A 27,362-nucleotide genomic window follows, 5' to 3' on the forward strand; every position below is an offset into this window, starting at 1 on the left:
CCCTGAGAAACGTGTTAGCGTAGATGCAAAGATCTCCAGGGGCCGATGGATTCCATCCAAAGGGTCTTCAAGGGCTGGAGGCAGGAGGTGCATTGGTTTAAATTTCCTGAGTTTCCCCAGATTCTGGAAAGTTCCAACAGATTGGGAGCTGGTGAACGTGACCGGAGTGATTACAGGGCAGTTTAACATTAGTCACTGTTGGGAAGGAGGTTTATAAAAGGGCAGCACTTCAGAAATCTCCAATGTCAGAGGGAAATATTGGGGAAATTTCCACTTATCAGTGACTCTTCCCTCCCCATTCAATCAATATGGAAAACAAATGTGGGCGGGCGGGGACATGACAATCCGGGCAAAATATATAATGATTTTATTTTTATTTACCACCCGACCGCACAGCGGCGACAATCTTTCGGTTGAGGTGGCGGCGGGAGGCGTGGTTTGGTGAGCGCAGTGACGCGATGCGGCGGGAGGCGGGGTTTGAGGAGCGTGGTGACGCTATCCCGTTGGAAGGGTGGGGTAAGAGGTGCGCGGTCACAGGTGATCGCGGTGGGAGGCGGGGCCAGGGCCTCGCGGTGACGTCGGGTCCCGTTGGGAGGCGGGGTCGGAGGTGCGCGATGATGAGTGATCGCGTTGGGACGCAGGCCAGGGCTACGCGGTGACGTTATAAGGAGGCGGGGTCGTAGGTGCGCGGTGACGGGAGGTCGCGGTTGGAGGCGGGGCCAAGCCGACGCGGTGGGAGGTGGGGTCGGTGCTGCGCGGTCATGCAAGCGCTGCTGAAGGCGGCGGTATCTGAGAGGTGCGCGGCGACAGAGAGGCGCGGAGGCAGGCGGAGCTTGGGTTGCGCGGTGACGGGGAATCGCGGTGTGAGGCGGGGCCTGGGTGCGTGGCGACGTAGAGGCACGGACGGAGGCGGGGCTAGGGTGCGCGTCGCGACGCAAACGCGAGGTGGGAAGCGGGTTTCGCGATGGGCGATGACGTGATGGCGCGCGGGAGGCGGGGCTTGGCTGCGCGGTGACGTCGGCGCGCCGTCGGTGCGTGGTGGTCACGCGTCGAGCCTCTCGGATGTGCGGAGCGGCAACATTGTAGCGAGAGTGAGTGTTCTAGAACGCGGTGTATCCGATATCGAACGCAGTGTATCCAGTGGGAATGTAGCAGCCGGCGCCTGGCAGCGTGCTCGCTGTCTCTCTCTCTGTGTGTCTCGCTGCACTTTGACTAGCAGCTAACACGCCTTTCCATTCCTTTAGTTATTTCTCATCTGCCTCCTTTTTTTTTAACCTCCTCTCTTTGTATTTCCGGTAGGATCAGCCTCGCTGTGGGAACCAACAGGAAGCAGCATGGTTTAAGAAGCCGGAGCACTTTTTGTGAAAGGGAGGCGTTTAAGGTAATGATTAAATGCAGCAGTGACAGGAAGGGGGGGGTTTCCCCCTCTTTGTTTAGGGAAGAGGACTGAAGCGCACATCCGCTGTAATCGGTGCCTGTTTGTAGTGAGGCAGTGTTGCTGCTGATCTAAACTTTCCAAGGCCCAGCTCGGGTAGGGTCTGAAAATTGTTCCAGCTTCTTTGGGTCGTGCAGGCTGGTTTACTCTGTCTCGAGTTAATCGCGTGTTACTTCAGGTACACGAAACCAACCAGTTCCCAGGAATGCGAATTGAATTGAAAGTACTCCCTCATCCATTTGTAGCTACTTCAGCTGCAGGATTGCAAAGACTGACTAGGTTTTCACTTGCGCTTTGAGGACGAGTTATTTGCAGAATTTTGTTTGATGTTGCTCTTCACCTTTTATGATGTGACGCTGCGGTTTTAGCCCTTTGCACCATTATGTAAAAGTTGTAGTCTAACTGCTGACTTCTGGCTAATCTTCACTCTCAAAGAGGTGCAAGAGACATCCCAACTTGTGTCATGTGCACTTGACATCTCCCTGAGCATTGAAGGAGCAATTCCTGCAGTTAATTTAAGTATTTGGGTTCAGGAGGACATACTGTATGGAAGTGCTGTTACCCCTAGATCCCCCTCCAAGTTGTGCACCATCCTGACCCGGTGGTTTATTTAACATGATGTGGATCTGGAACAGAAAGTGATGTGAAGAAGGGCTAATGCCCGAAATGTTGATTCTCCTGTTCCTTGGATGCTGCCTGACCTGCTGCGCTTTTCCAGCAACACATTTTTCAGCTCTGATCTCCAGCATCTGCAGTCCTCACTTTCTCCTAACAGAAAGTGATGGTCTGGGAGCAGATGTGGGAAGAAAACGGGTAACATTTTGACTCCAGCAACTCGTCATCAGAGTGACCTACCAAATAGCACTGTGGAATCACCTGAACCATGTATGACAAAAAGGTGGCTCAACGTCATCACCTCCAGGGTAGCTAGGGATTGAATAAGGCATTAAATAATATTGCCAACAATTTTCTTCCAAGAATCCTCTCATTTTAAGCAAAATTGGTGGAAGTGACCTTAGTAACTGTCTACAAAAGGTGTCCATTGGATTGAGTTAGTGTGCAATCGTAATAAAAGTTGGTTTGTTTGTTTCCATGGAAGATATTAGGAATCACTGACCAAGATCCCTTGAAGCACATACAGCTAATAGAACAGATCAGTTCCACTCATTGTAAATGCCTGGTTTTGATTATGAATCTGGATGACATTGTTGAAATGACCGTTCCCTCACTAATTGAGGCCACTCCTCGGAAAGGCTGAATGTCTGAGTTTTAATATCTGGTACCAAGTCTACCCAGCTTTCTTGTAAGTTGAGAGTGGTTTATTATTGACGTCTGTTTAGGAATGCACACTCCTACTACCCCAGGTAGAGGGGAATTATAATGCTGAGCTGATGTCAGTCAGAAGTTGAGGATGCTATAGAGACATACAGCACGGAAGCAGACCCTTCGGTCCAACCAGTCCATGCTGAACATAATCCCAAACTAAACTAGTCCTGCCTGCCTGCTCCTGGCCCATATCCCTTCAGAGTTTTTTTATTTCCTATCCATGTACTTATTTTCATCTTTTTAAATGTTGTGATTGTACATGCCCCCACCACTTACCCTGCATGTAAATAAAGTTGCTGCTCACGTCCATTTTAAAATTTCCTCTTCTAACTTTTAAAAAAAGTTTTGATCTCCCCCACCCCAGGGAAAACACCTTGTCGATTTTCCCCCTATCTATGCCCTTCGTGATTTTTATAAGCCACCTATAAGGTCGCTCCTCCACTTTCTTCTCAGTCCCAGTCTATCCAACTCGATGCCTCCATTCCCGGTAACATCCTGGCAATATTTTCTGAATCCTCTCCAGTTTAATAACCATCTTTCTCTCGCAGGTTGATCAGACCTGCACACAGTACCCCAGAGAAGGCCTCTGACGTTTCAGGGCGTTCAGCTGTATTGAATCACTATCCCTGATTGTTTCATACTCATGAAAATATTTTGGGGTCAGGAGCCAGTAAATAGTGAATGTGTTACTGGGTTGATATAGTTTGAACATTTGCTTCACTTTTGAGAATGAGAGCATGAACTCCTTGTACACAATACATGTTTTGTTTTGCCCACCTGTTAAAATTCTTCTGTGTGGCTTAATGACTACATTTGTGTTTATTCCATCTGTCTTTTAACAAGTATTTCCTCGATCCCAAGTTTCTCTCTTTCTGGTCATTAGTGACCTGTTTTTTGAGACACAGACATCATGTGGCCTTTATTTTTAACAGGTTCCCCTTGTTGTATTATGGGTCTGTATTCAACTGAGCCACACTCGGCCGAATGTCTCTGTCATGCTCATTTTCTCCAGAATACTCGCATGCTTTAATACAGGGTTCCTGCCTAATCATTTCCCCTTTTGCTTCCCCTCTAGTTGTATGTGGTGTGGCCATTTCTAGTCATCGGTAGATAATTTTATTTTGTGATGCTATGAAGGGTTAATTGTCGAATGGAATTGCAAGTATTTTTGGACACATGGAAACCACTGAGGCTGCTGTAGCGGTTGTAGAAGTTTGAATTAGTTTAAAAGAGCTGCTGTGTACCTTGTTTTCTGCTAAATTGGCTGATTTTAGTCAAACTGGTCATGGCTGTCGCAGGAAGCTGAATGTGTTCATGAAGCTCTGGCAAGCCACGATTTCTGTTTCTATGTGGTGTGCCTGGTAATGGGATGTGCTCCCACCCGCTCGGGCAGCACGGTAGCTAGCACTACTGCCTCCCAGCACCAGGGACCCGGCTTCGATTCCTGACTCGGGTGACTGTCTGTGGGGAGTTTGCACTTTCTCCCCGTGTCTGCGTGGGTTTCCTCCGGGTGCTCCGGTTTCCTCCCACAGTCCAAAGATGTGCAGGTCAGGTGAGTTGGCCATGCTAAATTGTACATAGTGTTCGGTGCATTAGTCAGGGGTAAATATAGGATAGGGGAATGTGTCAGGGTGGGTTGCTCTTTGGAGGTTTGGTGTGGACTTGTTGGGCCAAATGGCTTGGTTCTATACTTTAGGGAATCTAATCTAATCTCTCCAATCACATAATCTCTTTAGATAAATCAGGCTAGATTCTATCTCTGGTGTGAGCTGAGTTAGCTGACATCAGTTGGTTCAGTGGTCAAGGGTGGGTGGAGTATAGTTTGAAATCTATCTCTCCTTTTTAATTCATTCCTGAGATGAGGGAGTGTCTGGCTAGTGCAGCATTTATTGCCCATCCCTAATTGCCTGGGGCGGGGGTAGTTAGAAATCAACCATATTGCTGTAGGTCTGGAGTCAGGTATAGGCCATACCAGGTAAGGATGGCAGTTTCCTTCCCTGAAGGATATTAATGACCCAGATGGGCTTTCCCTGACCATCGATAATGGACTCATGGTCATCATTAGACTCTTAACTTATTGAACGTAAATTCCACACATCTGCTGCTGCGGGATTCGAGCGCAGGTCCCCAGAACATTACCTGGGTCTCTGCATTAACAGTCCAGTGGTAATACCACTAGGCCATCGTCGCCTCTTTTGCTTGGCCCTTAATTTCCAACATTGATCTCCCTTATGATGATGTCTAAAATATTTGTAACCATCACAAGGCAGGTAGACATGAGAGATAATTAGACAGAAAACCAACCGCAAAGAAAGAGGGAGTGAAGGATAGAAATGGATTTCAACACCCTCTTGGAGGGTAAGATTTAAGTCCATATGGGGTGAGTTTCAGAGCACAGGAGTCTCCAATCCACAGTGTAGCTGCCACCCCCAGGACACAGAGGGGTGCATCAGACCAGACTAAAGAGCAAGTTAGAGATTGAGAGAGGCTAAGAAGATGTAAACATGAAGATGTATATTATAAATTCAAGGGATTAAACTGAGGTTTAATATGTCAGCAAGAAAATGGGAGAACTTGGTGTGTGATTGGATAAGGGTATCTAAGGTTTGGTTAAGCTGAAGGTCACTATGAAAAATGAGAATGTTGGAACAGTCAAGTCTGGAATTGACAAAGATGTGGATGAGTGTTTCAGCTCTAGATGGGCACTAGGAGGCGATTATATAGAGGTAAGCAACTTAACTTTGTGTTTTATGCAACACTGATCATCATTTCTATTTACAATAGATAGTTTTAAAAAATCCCAGGATGTTCCAGGGAACGTGACCAGACAGAAATTGACAAAGCTAAGTAAGGAAATATTAGGGAAGCTGATCAAGGGAGTATTAAGAAACATCTTGACGTAGGCAGGCAGCTTTACAAAGGGAATTCTAGAGTTCTTGATACCCAGGCCTCAAGATTCTAGAGCAAGAAGTGTATGGAGAGATGGTCGCAGTAAGGTCATTGATTTGAGCATGAGGATGGAAATTTTAAAATCGAGGCATTTTAGGTTCACAGTCATACAGCACAGAAACAGACCCTTCAGTCCAACCAGTCCATGCGGAACTTGATCCCAAGCTAAACTAGTCCCACCTGCCTGCATTTGGCCCATTTCCCTCCAAATCTTTCCTATTCATGATTGTATCCAAATGTCTTTTAAATGTTATAACTGTACCCGCATCCACCACTTCCTCAAGAAGTTCATTTGCACACTAATTAAAATAAAAGTTGCCCTTCATGTCTCTATTAAATCTATCTCCTCCCATCTTAAAAATATGCCCCGTAGTTGTGAAATTCCCAACACGAGGGAAACAAACCTTGCCATTCACCTTATCTATGCCCCTCATTATTTTATAAACATCACCCTTCAACCTCCTACACTCCATTGAAAAAAGTCCCAGCCTTTCCAGTCTATTTTTATGTCTCAAACCCTGGAAAATCCTTTCTGAACCCTGTCCAGTTTAATAATGAGTTCACGGTATGGAAACAGTGGGCAAATGTGAGCTAGAATAGAAGCAGCAAAGTTTCAGATAATCCTGGGTTTACAGAAGGTGAAAGGGTAGCGAGAAGATTATCTGAATAATTTCAGAATTGACAGTGTAGATTAGTCATACATTCTGCAATTGTCTCTGGTCTATGTTTGCAGCTAGTGACCCGGAAGCTGTGTGTTTACTTAGGAAACTATACTGTAAATAGAAAAGGGCCATTTAATTAATTTCTGTGTGTCACTTGCTATTGCATGTTTGAGGTTCAAATCAGTTCGGGATGGTAAGTGAATGGTGTCACATGATGTTGGAGGATTGTCATCTTTACATGCTAATGTCTCACTTGCAGGTTTGAGCCAGGTGATCATTAAACAGGGGGAAAGGAAAATTCTACCTGTACTAACTGTTTAAATTTATCTTTTTTATTTTCATAAACAGGCAAACGAGAGCTTTTGGAAATACTGAAACCAGTGACCCTTCTCTGATGCCTCCAGCTCTTGCAGTGGTGAACAAAGTAATCCACCCTCAGCCATCACTGTGCTGATCCCTGATCTCTAGCTGTAATGTCTGTGCCCGTAATGGACAAACACAAAGTAAAACGTGCGCGTCTTGATCGGATTTGCGAAGGTAGGAGGTTGAAAAGGATATCCTGTGAAGTCCTATTTGAAATTAAGTTTGCTAGTTCTTGTATGCCATTAATTAATTCTTATCTCAGCTGAATTTTGTTTTGGTTTAACATGGAGGGCTGGCATTTCAGGATGCCCTCACATTTGTTGGCGCTACCCAGCTAGCGTGCTTAAGTTCTGAACCGTGTTGTGTGGGGAGTTGGTGATTTATATTCAGGCCTGAGCTGGAATGTGTTAAAGGGACAGCTGTGATGCATCTTGATAAAGGCCTGACCTTCCATCGGATATGTTCATTGCATTGTTCTAAAGGACCACCGCAAGCAAATCAAAACCGTTTCAGTCTGCCAAATACTCAGTTGACTTGGGTTGTATTCAGCTATAAAGTTTCCCTTTGAATAAATTTGGAACCCACTCCTCCCCACACGAATAGTACGAGTTTACTTGGTGTCAAATTTTCTAACTAGAAATTCTTCTAGAGGAAACTTGCATCAGTGATGTGTGAGGAAGCTTAGTGATGGAAATGGTAGCAGCCCTGGGTTCATATTGAATTCAGTCCTGCTGCTGAACCGTTCCTGATTTCAGGTCCCAAGCTGAAATGACTGCAGGTGTTTTCAACAATCCAAGGATTTTCGGAGACCTGGCATTTTCACGTTTACTTGTGTGATGTGGATCATAGAATCATAGACATGTGCAGCCTGGAAACAGACTCTTTTTGGTCCAAATTGTCCATGTCGACCAGATATCCCAACCTAATCTAGTCCCATTTGCCAGCACCCGGCCCATAGTCCTCCAAACCCTTCCTATTCCTATACCCATCCAGATGCCTTTTAAATGTTGTAATTGTACCAGCCTCCACCACTTCCTCTTCTTAAAGTGGCTTTCAAACTGGAAGTAATATCCCAGCTGAGGCTAAGCTAGTGCCTTACTTAATTTCAATATTAACTAATATAAATATAAATCTTCTCAAAAACCTTAACTACTAAATTTTATACTCTATACCTCTACTAGTAAAACCTAAAATATTATATGTTTAATTGGCCTATCCTGTCACCATTTATGCATATAAATACCCAGGTCTCTGTGCTCTTGAACTCCCTGACTCGATGTTACTCCCATGTTCTTCCTTTCAAAACTAATTACCTCATATTTCCCCACATTGAACTTCAACCACTTGTCTGCCCAATCTACTGACTTGCTAATGTCCTTTTGAAATTCTACTCTCCTCCTCGTTCATATCGCTTCCAAGTTTAGAAACATCCACAAATTTTGAAGTTGAACTCTCTGTGCCAAGAGAATGTAAAAAAAACAATATTACCTGTCTGGAGATGGTTGTGTATTAAGTTGTTGAAATTGTGCTACCAATATTTTAGTTATGGAGAAATCACATGCCATTGTAGTAAATGACTGAAATCTTTTTCGTTTAGTTTGTGTAAGTAATTTTCCTCGTCAGCTTGCCTAACTTATCTTAGCATGAGATGGTTCTGCGTTGCAGAAGCTCATACACTTTCATTTTACCTTCCACCTTTTCCCAAACCTGTGAACTTCTTGTCCTCAACACTTTGCAGTCTTTGCTCGTTTTGCTAGCAACATTTAATGTAATATAGGCCCTAATTACAAGATCTTTCTGATGATCAACTATGCGAAGTTATTCTCCCAATACCATTGCCATGTTTTAGGTGACAAAAAGATGAACTGACTGTCAGTTAAGTCATAAGCAGTGCATTCCACTTGTATAACTGCTTCAGTCAGATACTGACTCGACTTTGCACAGAAGCAAAAATGTCCACACTAAGACCTGGTCCGCAACACTGACATTCATGAACAAAATAAAACGGTTCTTTTCTCGTTCAGAATTTTTTTTCCCTCTTCGGCGGCATGTCACCTCATTGTTGTTTTCCTTTTGTTAGACCTGTACAAAAAGAAACCATGTTTGGCAATGACTTTAACGATCAGGATCCTTAAGGATGTTGTTGGTTAGGGCCAGTGATTAATGCCCATTCCTTAATTCGCCTTGAGCAAGTGACCGTGAGCTGTATCTTTAAAACATTGCAGTCCATTTGGTGTCTGGAACACGTGTGCCACAATCCTAACCCGGCGACAGTGAGGGAACACTGATATAGTTTTCAAGTCAGATTATACGTGGCTTTGGAGGGAAGGTTATCGTGGTGATTCCATACACCTGCAGCCCTTAACCTCGAGTGTGTGCAAGGACCTCTGCTTGGAAGATACTGTTGAAGGGCTCCTGCCCAAAAATGTCAATTTTCCTGCTCCTGGGATGCTGCCTGATCTGCTGTGCATTTCCAGCACTACTCTAATCTCCAGCATCTGCAGTACCCACTTCAGCTTCGGGAGATAACGTTGAAGGTGCAGAGCTGAGCTGCTGGAATGCACCTTGTGGAAGCTGCTGCTGTGGTGACGGGAGAAGAGTGAAAATCAAAGATGGTGAATGTTACTGAGAATCCCAGAGTGTTCTTGAGCTGGTCCCCATTCACAAGATGGAGAGTGTTCAGTCGCACGTTCCTGATGTGTGCCGTGTAGATGGTGGAAATGCACTGAGGGAGTCAGGCGGTGACTTGCTTGCTGAAGATTTCCCAACGCCTAATCTGCTCTTATGGCCGTGAATCTGTACGGCTGGTCCAGTTTAGTTTATGATCAATGGAAATGCTGTGATGTTGGTGTGGAATCCCTCGATGGTGATGTCACCTAATGTCGTTGAGAAGTGGTTAGATTTGATCTTGTTTGTAATGATTACCTGGCACAAATACCACTTGACTCTTATCAGCCCAAGCCTGGATGCAGTCCAAGCTGTGCATATTGATCAGAAACTGCTTCATTGCCCAAAGAATTGCAGAGCACTGTAATTGTCAAGTCTTCCTTTTCTGATTGTGGGTAGGAGCATCTTTGAAACAATTGAAGATATTGGATCAATGATACTGATGATTCCTTCAACGATATCCTGGGTATTGGCATCTTAGAAACCTACTTTTTTCTTTCAATAGATGCGCTCCAACCTTTGGAGTTAATGGAGGTTTGGAGCCTAAAGGGGAAATTCCAACTGGATTGTCAGTCAGAGACCGACCTATGGAATTGTGATTGGCAGAGCACTGTGCAGGGACAGAATCGGAGGAGGTTCGCCTTCAATCACAGGTTCACTCCTTCCTTACTGAAGGGGCAGAAAGTGTAATGGGTAAGGAAGATGGTGTTGGAGGGGGCAGCCTGTGACTGGAAGTCGCGGCGCGTTTATTCTGCCTAATTGGTTTTCCATTGACTGCTGGACATGGAGAGCGAGAACCGGCACACTGAAAGAGGGAGGAATCTCTGGCAAATCTTTGAAGTAACGAAGCCAAGAGCAGATCCAGGAGAGCCATTGCTCAGTCTTGTGTCAGTCTGGACTGGGCTGCCATTGGTCCTCATCGATTTGGTTTATTATTGTACCCGAAGTACAGTGGAAAATTCTTTGTTTTGTGTGCAGTAGAGGCAGATCACACCATACAAAGTACATAAGAGTGATCGAACAGAGCGAGGGATGCAATGTCACTGGTGCAGAGAATGTGCGCAGAGAGTGAGATCAACATTAGATTTGAATTTGTAGGGGTCCACTGAGTCAAATAACAGCGGGGGCGAAGCTGTCCCTGAACCTGTTGGTGCATGTGTTTAAGCTTTTGGATCTTCTGCCTGATGGAAGAGGTTGGAGGAGATGGTGAGAGGGGTAGTTGTTGTTGGCTGCCTTCCTGAGGCAGTGGGAAGTGTAGATGCAGTCAGTGGATGGAAGGTTGGGTTGAGCTGCTGCTGGCCCTGCCTTGGTGATTGGCAGAACCAGAGGGATAGTCCTGACATGGAGATCACACTTCTGTACAAACCACATTCCAGAATCCTCGAACTAAAAGGGGACAATTGAACTTCATTTGACTTCCTTCAGACCTAGGTGATGCCAGGAGGATGAAGTGTCCCACCCCTTGAGGACTGGGTTTAGCCGTTGAGAATGTGTGACCATTCTGCCCCTTGTTCTCTGCTGAGCTCCTCAGGTTGTCATTTCGTGGTATGCAACCTGGCCGCCATCTCTCTTCCTCCCTCCCCCCCCCGAACTGTCAGTCTTCTGCCTGGCAGGATTCTGGGTGAGAGGCTCCAACAGCGTCTCTCTGCATCACTGAGGGGGCTGTTGCGTCAGATAGATGCTGAATTGAAAAAGACATGACCAACTCTCGCTTCATCCGATCCCTCGGAATGTCGGTGATTGCTCCAAGTGGCGGAATTGTATGGACAAAAATCAAATAGGCCACTCAGCCCTTCAAACCTGCTCTACCGTTTGATGCAACCATGGCTGTTTTGGGTTTAATCTCAACTCCTGCATCTTTCATCTGCTTTTGTCATCGAGAGAAAGTGAGGACTGCAGATGCTGGAGATCGAGAATCTACCGCTACCTTTTAAAAATAAAGATACTGCGTGCATTGCCTTTTTTTGAGGATGGAACATCCAAAGACGGTCCGCTTAGAAAATCTTCCTCTCTCATCCCTTCCTTAAAGGGACACCCTCTTGTTTTTAATTGCTGACCCTGGTTCACGGACCTTCCTCAGGAGGAAATCTCCTTTCCACGTCCATCAGGTCAAGTTCCACCAGGATCTTCCAGGATTCAATGACATCACCTTCTAAACTGGAGGGTACAGGCCTTTACTTCAGTCATATTGCTAATGCCTTTTGCTCATGTAACCTTTGAGAAGTGTCTGTGTCCATGAGGGCTGACTCTTGTGGGACCAGGCAAGCAGGGTTTGTGTGTAAACATGACCTCCACCTATTCTGAGCCCAGCTATCACTGCCAGTCGTACCTGTTGTTTGCAGGGTAAGGGAGCGAAGGGCTGTGTTAGTTCCCTGTTCTACGTGCATCGCTTTCTAAACATGAACTGATTCCTGTTGAGTGATGCTCCAGATGGCACCCCCACACCAACAGGAGTGATGTGTGCCAGTCGAAGTTTAGAGAGTGCTTTTTTTTTTCCCCTCGTTTGGTGAAGTTTGGAAGAGATGTTGCATGCTTTTGACCCTTCTTGCCTGAGGAAGAAATTTGATTGGGGCTTCAGTGTGTTCCCGTCAGTGTTGATACTCGTTTTTCTTAGATTGCTAATGGATCCTAGCTATGTCACACACATGTCAGCAGAGCTCACTATTTATAACCTTTTTTAGAAAACTGGTCAGGCCACTTTTGGAATACCGCGTTCAGTTATGGTCACCCTGCTATCAAAAGGGTTCAGGAGAGATTTACAAAATGGTTGCTGGACTTGGACAATTGAACTTCATTTGACTTCCTTCAGGCCTAGGTGATGCCAGGAGGCTGAAATGTCTCGCCACTTGAGGGCTGGGTTGAGCCGTTGAGAATGTGTGGCCGTTCTGCCCCTCGTTCTCTGCTGAGCTCCTCAGGTTGTCGTTTCGTGGTACGCAACCTGGCCATCTCCCAACCCCCCCCCCCCCCCGAACTGCCAGTCTTCTGCCTGGCAGGATTCTGGGTGAGAGGCTCCGACAGCGTCTCTCTGCATCACTGAGGGGGCTGCCGCGTCAGATGGATGCTGAATTGAAGAAGACATGGTTGGGTTGGCCTGAAGGGTCTGTTTCTGTGCTGTACATCTCTGATTGTATGATTGAGTGTATCCAAAAGGCATGTGTTATGACGTTGGTCTGCCCTGCAGAGGTCCCTCTGCGTCACCACCTGGACCTAACCACTCCCAGTTGCTTTATTGTCCTTCAGTCATAAGCTTATGAATGGACCACCTGATTGTAAACTCTGTGGTGATCACCTCTGTTCATAAGTCAATAGATGTGTTGCTGGAAAAGCACAGCAGGTCAGAGAGCAGCCAAGGAGCAGGAAAATCAATGTTTCGGCCAAAACTTTTAGTCAGGATTCGGCCAGAGATATTTGGTTTTCCTGCTCCTTGATGCTGCCTGATCTGTGCTTTTCTGGCCTCACACCTATTGGCTCTGGTTTTCAGCATCTGCAGTCCTTGCTGTCTCCAGCCCTATTGATAACTTCACCCACAAGCAAGCGGGTGCAGACTGCTTACAATGGAATCTAAATAATCAGGCTTGCACTGACCACATTCACCTCACCTACAAAGTCAGTCTCAGTTTTGTGAGGCACCCTCGCCTCCCAGCTAGAAGGTTTTGGCTCTGTCAGCGACTCGAGTACAGCCCTGAGCTAAGGGGGGGTTTGGTGAGAAGATGCATCAATCAAAATGTCCCGTTTTTTTTAAAAAAAAGAAGGATTCCGTCTGCACTGAAGGATAGAAGATCTGGCCCAACCCAAAAATGGAACAGGGAAGTTGTCCTGCTCAATACTTATCGCTCAGCCAACGGCACGAAGGCAAATTATTTAGGAGCAAGTTGGAACCTGTGTTGAAATCAAGAAATCTGGAGATCACAGGAGGTCAGATAGCATCCGTGAAGAGAGAGAGCAAGCTACAGTCGCAGATAGAGAGGACAGTGAAGGTGGTGTTTGGTATGCTTTCCTTTATTGGTCAGAGTATTGAGTACAGAAGTTGGGAGGTCACGTTGCAGCTGTACAGGACATTGGTTAGGCCACTGTTGGAATATTGCGTGCAATTCTGGTCTCCTTCCTATCGGAAAGATGTTGTGAAACTTGAAAGGGTTCAGAAAAGATTTACAAGGATGTTGCCAGGGTTGGAGGATTTGAGCTATAGGAAGAGGCTGAACAGGCTGGGGCTGTTTTCCATGGAGTTTCAGAGGCTGAGGGGTGACCTGATAGAGGTTTATAAAATTATGAGGGGCACGGATAGGGTAAATAGACAAAGTCTTTTCCCGGGGGTTGGGGAGTCCAGAACTAGAGGGCATAGGTTTAGGGTGAGAGGGGAAAGACTTAAAAGACTCCAAAGGGGCAACCTTTTCACGGAGGGGGTGGTACGTGTATGGAATGAGCTGCCAGGGGGAGTGATGGAGCCTGGTACAATGACGACAATATTGAAAAGCATTTGGATGGGTATATGAATAGGAAGGGTTTATAGAGTCCTAGAGATGTACAGCATGGAAACAGACCCTTCAGTCCAACTCATCCATGCCGACCAGTTATCCCAACCCAATCTAGTCCCACCTGCCAGCACCCGGCCCATATCCCTCCAAACCCTTCCTATTCATATACCCATCCAAATGCCTTTTAAATGTTGCAATTGTACCAGCCTCCACCACATCCTCTGGCAGCTCATTCCACACACGTACCACCCTCTGCGTGAAAATGTTGCCCCTTAGGTCTCTTTTATATCTTTCCCCTCTCACCCTGAACCTATGCCCTCTAGTTCTGGACTCCCCCCACCCCAGGGAAAAGACTTTGCCTATTTATCCTATCCATGCCCTTCATGATTTTGTATAAGGTCACCCCTCAACCTCCGACGCTCCAGGGAAAACAGCCCCAGCCTGTTCAGCCTCTCCCTAATCACCTGGAGGCTAATATAATTTCAACCATTAACAGGCCTTTCATTGCCTTCAGTTTTATGACGTGGTTTTGGTGCCATGCTCTGTATGTTACTTTGATGTCGAAAGCATCTAAACAGCAGCTCCTCTTAAGCAAAGCTAAAGAGCCACAAATGGAGCGCTGTACTGTTGTAACCGGGAGCTGATAGGATTGGTGTTTTGGAAATAGACTCAGTGGACTGGAACATTTTCGACATATAAACTGATCTTTTGGTGAGTGCACTGCTGTGTTTAATTCAAATGGAGTAGACTTGAGTGTAGTGTCGTGCTTTGTGTCAATATAGTATTCTGAGTAAGACCTTCGGTGCAGTATGGTTGTCTGTTTAGCTGGGTATGTCCCCAGACGTTTCATGACATAAACTTTGCCTTGTGTCCCTGACATTGGACAAGCTGAGTTAGATTAGAACAGGCCCTTCAGCCCAAAAGGTCCACATTGATGCTCAGAAGAATTACCCACCAGATGCATTCCCCTAACACTACGGGCAATTTAGCATGGCCAATTCAGCTTAACCTGCACATCTTTGGACTGTAGGAGGAAAGTGGAGCACTCAGAGGAAACCCACACAGACACAGGGAGAATGTGCAAACTCCACACAGTCGCCCAGGGCAGGAATCGAACCCAGGTCCCTGGCGCTGAGAGGCAGCAGTGCTAACCCCTGAGCCACCGTGCCACCCTGTGCTGTGCCAGTTGGAAAAGAAATGGTCTTCATTACTCAGTTGCAACATCTTGGCCCCTAGTCACTGTAAAACATATAAACGAAGGTGTCCAAAAAAGTGAAAAACGCTTTTCTAATTCCTGAGCATTTCTTTCTTCCATCTGGTTGTTTGCACCAGTGTTCTGGGGATCCTCCTTTCATTGATGCAGACTCCAGGAGAATCCTCGAGGGTTGTTCAACCGATTGTTAAAAGTTTGACGATGCGATGAAAGTTGGCTCCAGATCACATGAGCTCCCTCCTTAACAGCAACGTGGAGTTACCTAAACGAAAGAGACTGCAGTGGTTCAAGACCTTGCCACCACCTCCAGGACAATGTGGGACGCAGTCATTGATACAAACATTCCACAAAACTGTGCACAAATAAAAATTAAGACAAACCAACGTTGTTTGATGTTTGTGAACTAAAAATATTCAAAACAACGAACAGCAATTGCTGGAAAAGCTCAGCAGGTCCGGTACCATCTGTAAAGAGATATCGATTAACGTTTCAGGGTCTGATGACCCTTGCGGGCTGAGGGGGCAACTTTGGACTTCATTTGAAAACAGTCATACAGCATAGAAGCAGACCCTTCGGCCCAACCAATCCATGCCAACCATAATCCCAAACTAAACTAGAACTACCTGTTTGTGCTTGGCCCATATCCCTCCAAACCTTTCCTATCCATGTACTTATCCAGATGTCTTTTAAATGTTGTAATTGTGCCCACATTCACAACTTCCTCAGGCAGTTCAGTCCACCCTCGAACCACTCTGTTTTAAAACAAAAGTTTTCCTCATGTCCTTTTTAAAACTTTCTCCTCTCGCCTTAAAGATATGCCCCTGGTTTTGAACCCCCCTAACCTTGGGTAAAGACCCTTGTCATTCACGTTATCTCTCTGCCCCTCATGGTTTTATAAACCTCAGTAAGGTCTGATGCTGGCATATTGAGTTTTATCTTCTCACCAGCGTTTCAGTTCAGCCGAGGGTGGCTGGTTGTGAACTTCCCTTCTGTTGGCTTTGAGCAGGTCTCAAGATGAAGTGGGATCCATTTGGTTACTGACTGTACAAATGAGGAACGAGTAGAATAAGATCAAGTAAAAGTTATGTTGATTAACTGGGCCATGCTGTGGGAGATTAGGCTGAGTATGAAGTCTGGAACTAATTTGATGGATAAAATCCCCGGGAGCTTTGAAACGTTTCAAATGAGTACGTGAGTATATCAGATGGGCAGCCGTGATCTCCTGGAACTTGCTTGATTGCTTTAGGGAATTGGAGTGGAATTTTCCAAAGTTCCTTCCTGCAATTATTGGGAGGTTTTTGTATGCATCACAAGGCGTTAGCATTGTTAGTGATTGGGGAGGCTGGTGTACAAGGTTCCTCTAATGTTTAAAGGCGGCTGCGTTGGGTGAAATTGGCCTTAATTTGCCTTGTTGCTTGTACGTCCATGTAATGAGTGTGGGGTAGACTTGATCACAACATGCATTGGCCTGTAATTTGACCCAATCCGGCACTACCACTTTGCTTCCCACAGCCAGTACTATCATTTCTACCTCCCGGCATTACAGTCATTGGGATTTTTCGGACAGTTGTTGGGAATATTGTGTTTTCAAGCCTTATCTTCTTGCTCTCAAACAAGCGGTGTGAATCAGCGGATTGATTCTGGCGATATGTTCTGCGAAGGTATTTATCAGCTTTTAAGAGGGTTCATGAAATATCCTATCTTTAAAAAGTCTATTACAGGTCGTTCTGCAACACTCACCTTTCGTTAACTGGAATTTACTCCCGTGCGGTTACTGAATTGGGGACACGGTTTCTACAGTGTGAATTTTTGAAATGTGTGTTGGCTGTAATGCGATTACATTAAGCGCTGTCTCTGAAGTGCAATTTTTCTATAATGTGGGGTTGCACAACAACACAACTGCTGCATTATAGAAGAACTACTTGGCCTGCTTTTCAAACTGATCAGCTACACAGGCTACAGGTTGAAGAGGGAAAGTTTTTTGCATTTTTAAAGCCCCCTTATTCTGTCTTCAGTTTTGAAAAGTGTGAAGGTTATTTATAGACATTTGCAGTGATCAAGGACCGAATGACTAACTGACTCCCCCTGATTTGGAAACTGAAACAACTGTGAATCGGAAAAGAAAACCAAAGTTGCTGGAAAAGCTCAGCAGGTCTGGCAGCATCTGTGGAGAGAAATCAGAGTTAACGTGCAGTCACCCTCCCTCAGAACTGATGGCTGCAGAGGAAGGGTCATCAGACCTGAAATATTAACTCTGGTTTTTTTTTTCCACAGATGCTGCCAGACCTCCTCCTCGTTTTTGTTCATATACTCGCTCTGTGGTCACAATTTCTTTCAGCTTATATACTCTAGCTCCTGGGAGCCCTCTACTCCTTAAAAAAAAAAGTCTATCTCTGATCAAGCTTTTGATCCCTTTATTGGACTCAGTGCCGAAGTTTTAGCGTGTGCTTGTTAAATGCCTTGAGATGCTTTAAATTAACTGAGCTGCATACTGACAGGTTGTCAGTATCCTGTCCATTTGGTGTTTCTGAACTTGAATTGTTGTTGAGTTCCTGCAGTTCTGTTTGGCAGTAAGTGGAAACTCTTCCCAGTGTCCCTCCCGTCAGCTGGACTAAAAATAAATTGGAAGTGAACTTCGTTCAACACTGTCACCATCCACCACTCCGAGGACAGGAACAGCGTGGGGCTCCCCATGATGCAAAGCGCTTTTGTGCAAACAGGAGAAAATAATGAAACAGCCCTCACTGGGACAGCACATTGTAGTCAAGGGCAAATTAATAAGCTGGATGGAAATGTACAGAATTAAATAAAGATAACAGCATTGTCAGGGATGATGGTGCACTCCAGGCCCTGGTCTCTAAAGGCCTTGACCATGCCGGTGAGCAGAATCTGCTCCCTGTCCAGGAACACCCGTGCATGGACGTAACCCCAAAAGAGGGGCCAACAGTCAGGATGGGAGACTTCTTCCTCAGCCCGCGCTCTGGGCCTGTTAATGGTGAGTTGGGCCACGCCCCGGGCCAAGAGGGTGAGAAGGCCCGTCGACTTGTCCACCCCTCCCTGCATGGCGGTGCCCATCGATCAGGGGGGTGGGGTTGAAGTGCAACCCAAATGTAAGCAGCAAGCTCCTTCAGAAAAAAAAACTAAACACAGCAAGGCAGGCAGCATCAGGAGGTGGAGAAGTCAATGTGCCGGGTGTAACCCTTCTTCAGGACTGGGGGTGGTGTAAAGGGAGCTGCAGATAAAGGGGCTGGGGGTGGATCAGAGTGGTAAAGTGGGGATAAGTGAAGACAGGGAGAGGGTGTGACCTGGTTGGTGAATGGGAGGAATGCATCTAGTTGGTGGCAGGGAGGAGAGGAGCTGGAGAGAGACTTGGGGGATGGGAAGGGAGGTTATTTGAAATTGGAGAACTCAATGTTGAGTCGTCTGGGCTGTAGGCTGTCCAGGTGGAAGCTGAGGTGGTGTTCCTCCAATTTGCGGTGTGGTTCATAGTAGCAATGGAGGAGGCTGAGGATAGTCAAGTTGGAAAGGGGAATTGAAATGGGCGGTGACTGGGAGGTCCGGTCGGCCCCTGTGGACCCGGCTGAGATGCTCGGTGAACCATTCCCTGAGTTGGCGCTTGGTCCCTTTGATGTAGAGAAGGCCAAGTCGGGAGCACCTGATGCAGTAAACTAGGTTGGAAGAGAGGCAGGTGAACCTCTGCCTCGGGGGCCCTGGATGGAGGGGAGGGGCATGGTGTACTGGCAGGTTTTGTACCTGTTCTGGTTGTATGGGAGGTAGACCAGGGTAAGGAACCTGCCTGAATAGTGCAGGACCAATATCCTAGAATGGGCACGTTGTCTAATGACTGAAGCTTGGACAGGTGAGGCTTACACCTGCTTTAGAACGTAGTGTTAAGTGTTCCTGCTGCTGATCCAGGGTACAAGTCCCACCTGCTCCAGATGTGTAATTACATCTTTGGTGAGAAGGCCCTGTTTCAATGCTGACTGAGTAGAAAATATCCAAGCAGAAGGGAGGTCTGAGCCCTGCTGTGAATTGGTTCCCACTCCAGGAGAGCACAGTTCAACCGGGAGATATCCACATCACGCAACATCAGTGCACAGAATCATAGAATCGCTACAGTGTGGAAGTGGGCCATTCAGCCCATCGAGTCTGCACTGACCCTCCGAAGAGCATCCCACCCAGACACCCCTCCACCCCGTCTTATTAACATTGGAAACTTATTCCAATGAACAGGGTATTGTACAAACCCCAGTTGTAAATTGAAATAAAAAGATGTCTCTTGTGGCATAGTAGTAATGTCCCTATCTCTGGGCCAAGAGGCATTGGTCCAATCTGCTTCAAAGACATGTAATAAAGAAAAATCTATGAGTAAGAGGCACCTTTGATGGAAATGTATAAAATCCTGGGACTTTAAGAGGCTAGATAAGAAAATGGTAGTTCCTTTTCTGGGGATATCTAGAATTCAGTGTCACTGTTTCTCAGCAAGGGATCACTAACTTAAGACCAAGTGGAACATTTCTGTCACTGAGGGTTGCAATTCCTCTGAAATCTCTTCAGAAGCTGATGGAAAGCAACATCTTTGACCAATCTTAAGGCAGAAGTAGATAAGTGGCTGAAAGGTTATTGGGAACATGGAGCAACCAGATCCAGCCTTGATCTGATTGAACAGTGAAACAGGTTCATGGGGGCAAAGCCCTACTTGTGCTCCAAGTTTGTGTGTTTGTATCCATTCCATGGTTTCTGTGTGTGTAAAGCCCCTCAGTTTGACATGTTAGGCCTCCAGCCCCACCCCACCAATTCTGCACTGTAATCTGATTGACCCCCTTTCTGACAGCAGGTCTAGCTACCACAGAGTGTCACGATGGATTGCTGAGTGGTCACTTACTTGGACTTTGGATGAGATTCTGCAGGCACAGTGCAGTCCTTTCCATTCAAGATGAAGTGTGGTACTGCCACATGTAGAGTTACCTGGTTATCCCCAAGTACACGGCATGCGATGAAGCTGGAAAAGAAAGCTGGAGGCAAGATCCAAATAATGTCGAGGAGCACAGAAGCAAGAGGACTCCAGGAAAGTTTGAAATTGAGAGCAAAGATTGGCCAATAAAATCTCAGTCCATGAACAATAGTATGAGGGGGTTGGGCCATAAGATAACTTGTGCGTGGGGTGTGGAAGTTGTGGAGTGAGCTCTTGATGAGTATTTTGCCTCTTGTCACAAAAGAGAGGGCTGTTTAACATTCTCATCACAGAAAGAATGTGAACTATTACAAACAATTGGGGTAATGTGAGAGGTTGTACTCGAGGGATGGGCATTCACCAGGGTGGATTGATCAGCGGGCTGAAAGGGATTGCATCCTAGGGAACGAGGGAGCAAATACCGATGTTTGAAGGAGCAATTCCCAGTTCTGTCCAAATACAGGCGAGGTAACAGGATTGGACACCAGCCAATGTCGTGTGCTATTGTTTAAAAAGGGTGTGAACAAGACCAAACAGAAAAAGGAAAGTCAGCCTCTGGCAAAGAACAAGTAATTAGAATAGATTCTGAGAGAGGCTGTTAGAAAGGCCTAGATTAGAGAGCGTCCGTGTGGCCTCGGCAGGGGAAGGTCTTGTTAAGTTGATTTGGATTTTATTACGGGAAGATAGTGAGGATTGTTCGTAGTAGTGCTGTGGATGTCATCTACGTGGATTTTAGTGAGACATTTAACAAGGTGGCACACTAGTCAGGAGAGTAACAGTCGGATATGGTGGAATATGGCAAACCGGAACCAAGGTTGACTTAATGGCGGGAATGGTTGGTGTTCCTGCAAACAGAAGGTGGTTTCCAGGGATGCATTAGGGGTCGGTGTTGGTTACCTTTGCTGTTCCCTGGGGCGAAAGTGAGGTCTGCAGATGCTGGAGATCAAAGTTGAAACTTTATTGCTGGAACAGCACAGCGGGTCAGGCAGCATCCAGGGAACAGGAGATTCGACGTTTCGGGCACAGGCCCTTCTTCAGGAATGACTGGCCCTGGGGCGAATGATTTGGACTTAGTGTGGGAGATGTGATTGGGGGGACCTGCAGATGACATGGGGAATGGCTGTGTATTTGCTTTGTGAAGACAATAGCGTCATTTGAATGGCAGCATATTGACTGGGCAATAAGTGCGGAATAGAATTCAATTCAGAATTGAGAGCTGTGGGAGGGTAAGGAAGGAAGGGACTGCACAGTAAATGGAAGGATATTGAGAGGGCTGGATGGAAGAGATACTTCAGAGTGTACATCTGCAACTCCTTGAAAATGACGTGGTCGATGGTCTACAAGCATAGAGAGTAGCTTCCTTTTTTGGACAAGGTACCGAATACAAAAGCAGGGATATAATGCTCAAGCTGTACAAAGGGAGGGGCCCTGTTGTTTACTGTGGTAACCCCCTCAGCCGCTGGGAGACCTGGTACATCTGCAACTCCTTGAAAATGACGTGGTCGATGGTCTACAAGCATAGAGAGTAGCTTCCTTTTTTTGGACAAGGAACCGAATACAAAAGCAGGGATATAATGCTCAAGCTGTACAAAGGGAGGGGCCCTGTTGTATACTGTGGTAACCCCCTCAGCCGCTGGGAGACCTGGGTTAAAGACCTACCTGGTTCAAAGGTGTGCAGTAACATCTCTGAACAAAGAAACCTGCACTCCAAGGTCTCTGTCTCCATGAAAGTGGAATCCCAGTTCGACAGGATAGTAAAGAAGGTCTTTGGTATACTTGGCTTTATTGGTCAGTGCATTGAGTACAGAGGAAACTCGAGTATCCGAATACCAATTATCCGAAGGAGACCTCAAGGTCCCAATAGACCTGTTTGCGGCAGTGATCGCGTCTTTTGTTTAGAGTGATTAAACAGGCACCGTCTCTCTCGCGCTCACGCTCTCTCTCTCTCGCGCTCACGCTCTCTCTCTCTCTCTCTCTCGCTCACGCTCTCTCTCTCGCGCTCACGCTCTCTCTCGCGCTCTTGCTCTCTCTCTCGCGCTCTTGCTCTCTCTCTCGCGCTCTTGCTCTCTCTCTCGCGCTCTTGCTCTCTCTCTCGCGCTCTTGCTCTCTCTCTCGCGCTCTTGCTCTCTCTCTCGCGCTCTTGCTCTCTCTCTCGCGCTCTTGCTCTCTCTCTCGCGCTCTTGCTCTCTCTCTCGCGCTCTTGCTCTCTCTCTCGCGCTCTTGCTCTCTCTCTCGCGCTCTTGCTCTCTCTCTCGCGCTCTTGCTCTCTCTCTCGCGCTCTTGCTCTCTCTCTCGCGCTCTTGCTCTCTCTCTCGCGCTCTTGCTCTCTCTCTCGCGCTCTTGCTCTCTCTCTCGCGCTCTTGCTCTCTCTCTCGCGCTCTTGCTCTCTCTCTCGCGCTCTTGCTCTCTCTCTCGCGCTCTTGCTCTCTCTCTCGCGCTCTTGCTCTCTCTCTCGCGCTCTTGCTCTCTCTCTCGCGCTCTTGCTCTCTCTCTCGCGCTCTTGCTCTCTCTCTCGCGCTCTTGCTCTCTCTCTCGCGCTCTTGCTCTCTCTCTCGCGCTCTTGCTCTCTCTCTCGCGCTCTTGCTCTCTCTCTCGCGCTCTTGCTCTCTCTCTCGCGCTCTTGCTCTCTCTCTCGCGCTCTTGCTCTCTCTCTCGCGCTCTTGCTCTCTCTCTCGCGCTCTTGCTCTCTCTCTCGCGCTCTTGCTCTCTCTCTCGCGCTCTTGCTCTCTCTCTCGCGCTCTTGCTCTCTCTCTCGCGCTCTTGCTCTCTCTCTCGCGCTCTTGCTCTCTCTCTCGCGCTCTTGCTCTCTCTCTCGCGCTCTTGCTCTCTCTCTCGCGCTCTTGCTCTCTCTCTCGCGCTCTTGCTCTCTCTCTCGCGCTCTTGCTCTCTCTCTCGCGCTCTTGCTCTCTCTCTCGCGCTCTTGCTCTCTCTCTCGCGCTCTTGCTCTCTCTCTCGCGCTCTTGCTCTCTCTCTCGCGCTCTTGCTCTCTCTCTCGCGCTCTTGCTCTCTCTCTCGCGCTCTTGCTCTCTCTCTCGCGCTCTTGCTCTCTCTCTCGCGCTCTTGCTCTCTCTCTCGCGCTCTTGCTCTCTCTCTCGCGCTCTTGCTCTCTCTCTCGCGCTCTTGCTCTCTCTCTCGCGCTCTTGCTCTCTCTCTCGCGCTCTTGCTCTCTCTCTCGCGCTCTTGCTCTCTCTCTCGCGCTCTTGCTCTCTCTCTCGCGCTCTTGCTCTCTCTCTCGCGCTCTTGCTCTCTCTCTCGCGCTCTTGCTCTCTCTCTCGCGCTCTTGCTCTCTCTCTCGCGCTCTTGCTCTCTCTCTCGCGCTCTTGCTCTCTCTCTCGCGCTCTTGCTCTCTCTCTCGCGCTCTTGCTCTCTCTCTCGCGCTCTTGCTCTCTCTCTCGCGCTCTTGCTCTCTCTCTCGCGCTCTTGCTCTCTCTCTCGCGCTCTTGCTCTCTCTCTCGCGCTCTTGCTCTCTCTCTCGCGCTCTTGCTCTCTCTCTCGCGCTCTTGCTCTCTCTCTCGCGCTCTTGCTCTCTCTCTCGCGCTCTTGCTCTCTCTCTCGCGCTCTTGCTCTCTCTCTCGCGCTCTTGCTCTCTCTCTCGCGCTCTTGCTCTCTCTCTCGCGCTCTTGCTCTCTCTCTCGCGCTCTTGCTCTCTCTCTCGCGCTCTTGCTCTCTCTCTCGCGCTCTTGCTCTCTCTCTCGCGCTCTTGCTCTCTCTCTCGCGCTCTTGCTCTCTCTCTCGCGCTCTTGCTCTCTCTCTCGCGCTCTTGCTCTCTCTCTCGCGCTCTTGCTCTCTCTCTCGCGCTCTTGCTCTCTCTCTCGCGCTCTTGCTCTCTCTCTCGCGCTCTTGCTCTCTCTCTCGCGCTCTTGCTCTCTCTCTCGCGCTCTTGCTCTCTCTCTCGCGCTCTTGCTCTCTCTCTCGCGCTCTTGCTCTCTCTCTCGCGCTCTTGCTCTCTCTCTCGCGCTCTTGCTCTCTCTCTCGCGCTCTTGCTCTCTCTCTCGCGCTCTTGCTCTCTCTCTCGCGCTCTTGCTCTCTCTCTCGCGCTCTTGCTCTCTCTCTCGCGCTCTTGCTCTCTCTCTCGCGCTCTTGCTCTCTCTCTCGCGCTCTTGCTCTCTCTCTCGCGCTCTTGCTCTCTCTCTCGCGCTCTTGCTCTCTCTCTCGCGCTCTTGCTCTCTCTCTCGCGCTCTTGCTCTCTCTCTCGCGCTCTTGCTCTCTCTCTCGCGCTCTTGCTCTCTCTCTCGCGCTCTTGCTCTCTCTCTCGCGCTCTTGCTCTCTCTCTCGCGCTCTTGCTCTCTCTCTCGCGCTCTTGCTCTCTCTCTCGCGCTCTTGCTCTCTCTCTCGCGCTCTTGCTCTCTCTCTCGCGCTCTTGCTCTCTCTCTCGCGCTCTTGCTCTCTCTCTCGCGCTCTTGCTCTCTCTCTCGCGCTCTTGCTCTCTCTCTCGCGCTCTTGCTCTCTCTCTCGCGCTCTTGCTCTCTCTCTCGCGCTCTTGCTCTCTCTCTCGCGCTCTTGCTCTCTCTCTCGCGCTCTTGCTCTCTCTCTCGCGCTCTTGCTCTCTCTCTCGCGCTCTTGCTCTCTCTCTCGCGCTCTTGCTCTCTCTCTCGCGCTCTTGCTCTCTCTCTCGCGCTCTTGCTCTCTCTCTCGCGCTCTTGCTCTCTCTCTCGCGCTCTTGCTCTCTCTCTCGCGCTCTTGCTCTCTCTCTCGCGCTCTTGCTCTCTCTCTCGCGCTCTTGCTCTCTCTCTCGCGCTCTTGCTCTCTCTCTCGCGCTCTTGCTCTCTCTCTCGCGCTCTTGCTCTCTCTCTCGCGCTCTTGCTCTCTCTCTCGCGCTCTTGCTCTCTCTCTCGCGCTCTTGCTCTCTCTCTCGCGCTCTTGCTCTCTCTCTCGCGCTCTTGCTCTCTCTCTCGCGCTCTTGCTCTCTCTCTCGCGCTCTTGCTCTCTCTCTCGCGCTCTTGCTCTCTCTCTCGCGCTCTTGCTCTCTCTCTCGCGCTCTTGCTCTCTCTCTCGCGCTCTTGCTCTCTCTCTCGCGCTCTTGCTCTCTCTCTCGCGCTCTTGCTCTCTCTCTCGCGCTCTTGCTCTCTCTCTCGCGCTCTTGCTCTCTCTCTCGCGCTCTTGCTCTCTCTCTCGCGCTCTTGCTCTCTCTCTCGCGCTCTTGCTCTCTCTCTCGCGCTCTTGCTCTCTCTCTCGCGCTCTTGCTCTCTCTCTCGCGCTCTTGCTCTCTCTCTCGCGCTCTTGCTCTCTCTCTCGCGCTCTTGCTCTCTCTCTCGCGCTCTTGCTCTCTCTCTCGCGCTCTTGCTCTCTCTCTCGCGCTCTTGCTCTCTCTCTCGCGCTCTTGCTCTCTCTCTCGCGCTCTTGCTCTCTCTCTCGCGCTCTTGCTCTCTCTCTCGCGCTCTTGCTCTCTCTCTCGCGCTCTTGCTCTCTCTCTCGCGCTCTTGCTCTCTCTCTCGCGCTCTTGCTCTCTCTCTCGCGCTCTTGCTCTCTCTCTCGCGCTCTTGCTCTCTCTCTCGCGCTCTTGCTCTCTCTCTCGCGCTCTTGCTCTCTCTCTCGCGCTCTTGCTCTCTCTCTCGCGCTCTTGCTCTCTCTCTCGCGCTCTTGCTCTCTCTCTCGCGCTCTTGCTCTCTCTCTCGCGCTCTTGCTCTCTCTCTCGCGCTCTTGCTCTCTCTCTCGCGCTCTTGCTCTCTCTCTCGCGCTCTTGCTCTCTCTCTCGCGCTCTTGCTCTCTCTCTCGCGCTCTTGCTCTCTCTCTCGCGCTCTTGCTCTCTCTCTCGCGCTCTTGCTCTCTCTCTCGCGCTCTTGCTCTCTCTCTCGCGCTCTTGCTCTCTCTCTCGCGCTCTTGCTCTCTCTCTCGCGCTCTTGCTCTCTCTCTCGCGCTCTTGCTCTCTCTCTCGCGCTCTTGCTCTCTCTCTCGCGCTCTTGCTCTCTCTCTCGCGCTCTTGCTCTCTCTCTCGCGCTCTTGCTCTCTCTCTCGCGCTCTTGCTCTCTCTCTCGCGCTCTTGCTCTCTCTCTCGCGCTCTTGCTCTCTCTCTCGCGCTCTTGCTCTCTCTCTCGCGCTCTTGCTCTCTCTCTCGCGCTCTTGCTCTCTCTCTCGCGCTCTTGCTCTCTCTCTCGCGCTCTTGCTCTCTCTCTCGCGCTCTTGCTCTCTCTCTCGCGCTCTTGCTCTCTCTCTCGCGCTCTTGCTCTCTCTCTCGCGCTCTTGCTCTCTCTCTCGCGCTCTTGCTCTCTCTCTCGCGCTCTTGCTCTCTCTCTCGCGCTCTTGCTCTCTCTCTCGCGCTCTTGCTCTCTCTCTCGCGCTCTTGCTCTCTCTCTCGCGCTCTTGCTCTCTCTCTCGCGCTCTTGCTCTCTCTCTCGCGCTCTTGCTCTCTCTCTCGCGCTCTTGCTCTCTCTCTCGCGCTCTTGCTCTCTCTCTCGCGCTCTTGCTCTCTCTCTCGCGCTCTTGCTCTCTCTCTCGCGCTCTTGCTCTCTCTCTCGCGCTCTTGCTCTCTCTCTCGCGCTCTTGCTCTCTCTCTCGCGCTCTTGCTCTCTCTCTCGCGCTCTTGCTCTCTCTCTCGCGCTCTTGCTCTCTCTCTCGCGCTCTTGCTCTCTCTCTCGCGCTCTTGCTCTCTCTCTCGCGCTCTTGCTCTCTCTCTCGCGCTCTTGCTCTCTCTCTCGCGCTCTTGCTCTCTCTCTCGCGCTCTTGCTCTCTCTCTCGCGCTCTTGCTCTCTCTCTCGCGCTCTTGCTCTCTCTCTCGCGCTCTTGCTCTCTCTCTCGCGCTCTTGCTCTCTCTCTCGCGCTCTTGCTCTCTCTCTCGCGCTCTTGCTCTCTCTCTCGCGCTCTTGCTCTCTCTCTCGCGCTCTTGCTCTCTCTCTCGCGCTCTTGCTCTCTCTCTCGCGCTCTTGCTCTCTCTCTCGCGCTCTTGCTCTCTCTCTCGCGCTCTTGCTCTCTCTCTCGCGCTCTTGCTCTCTCTCTCGCGCTCTTGCTCTCTCTCTCGCGCTCTTGCTCTCTCTCTCGCGCTCTTGCTCTCTCTCTCGCGCTCTTGCTCTCTCTCTCGCGCTCTTGCTCTCTCTCTCGCGCTCTTGCTCTCTCTCTCGCGCTCTTGCTCTCTCTCTCGCGCTCTTGCTCTCTCTCTCGCGCTCTTGCTCTCTCTCTCGCGCTCTTGCTCTCTCTCTCGCGCTCTTGCTCTCTCTCTCGCGCTCTTGCTCTCTCTCTCGCGCTCTTGCTCTCTCTCTCGCGCTCTTGCTCTCTCTCTCGCGCTCTTGCTCTCTCTCTCGCGCTCTTGCTCTCTCTCTCGCGCTCTTGCTCTCTCTCTCGCGCTCTTGCTCTCTCTCTCGCGCTCTTGCTCTCTCTCTCGCGC

General features: G+C 48.9%; 1 protein-coding gene across 3 annotated transcripts in view; it reads left to right on the forward strand.

The window, feature by feature from the left end:
- Positions 1-777: 777 nt before the first annotated feature.
- The window catches only part of LOC122556844 (C-terminal-binding protein 1-like), a 96,328-nt gene continuing 69,743 nt past the window's right edge, over positions 778-27,362 (forward strand). The window contains exons 1-3 of one of the 3 annotated variants that reach the window (XM_043704086.1): positions 778-796; positions 1,300-1,381; positions 6,721-6,909. In XM_043704086.1, the coding sequence (XP_043560021.1) occupies positions 6,846-6,909 (64 nt within the window). In that variant the 5' untranslated portion in view covers positions 778-796; positions 1,300-1,381; positions 6,721-6,845. Of the gene's footprint in view, positions 797-1,004; positions 1,092-1,299; positions 1,382-6,720; positions 6,910-27,362 lie in introns of those variants that run through there. The other 2 variants (XM_043704085.1, XM_043704089.1) reach the window with 2 other exon arrangements.

This window comes from Chiloscyllium plagiosum, chromosome 14 (genome assembly GCF_004010195.1).
Source record: "Chiloscyllium plagiosum isolate BGI_BamShark_2017 chromosome 14, ASM401019v2, whole genome shotgun sequence".
Lineage (NCBI taxonomy): Eukaryota > Metazoa > Chordata > Chondrichthyes > Orectolobiformes > Hemiscylliidae > Chiloscyllium > Chiloscyllium plagiosum.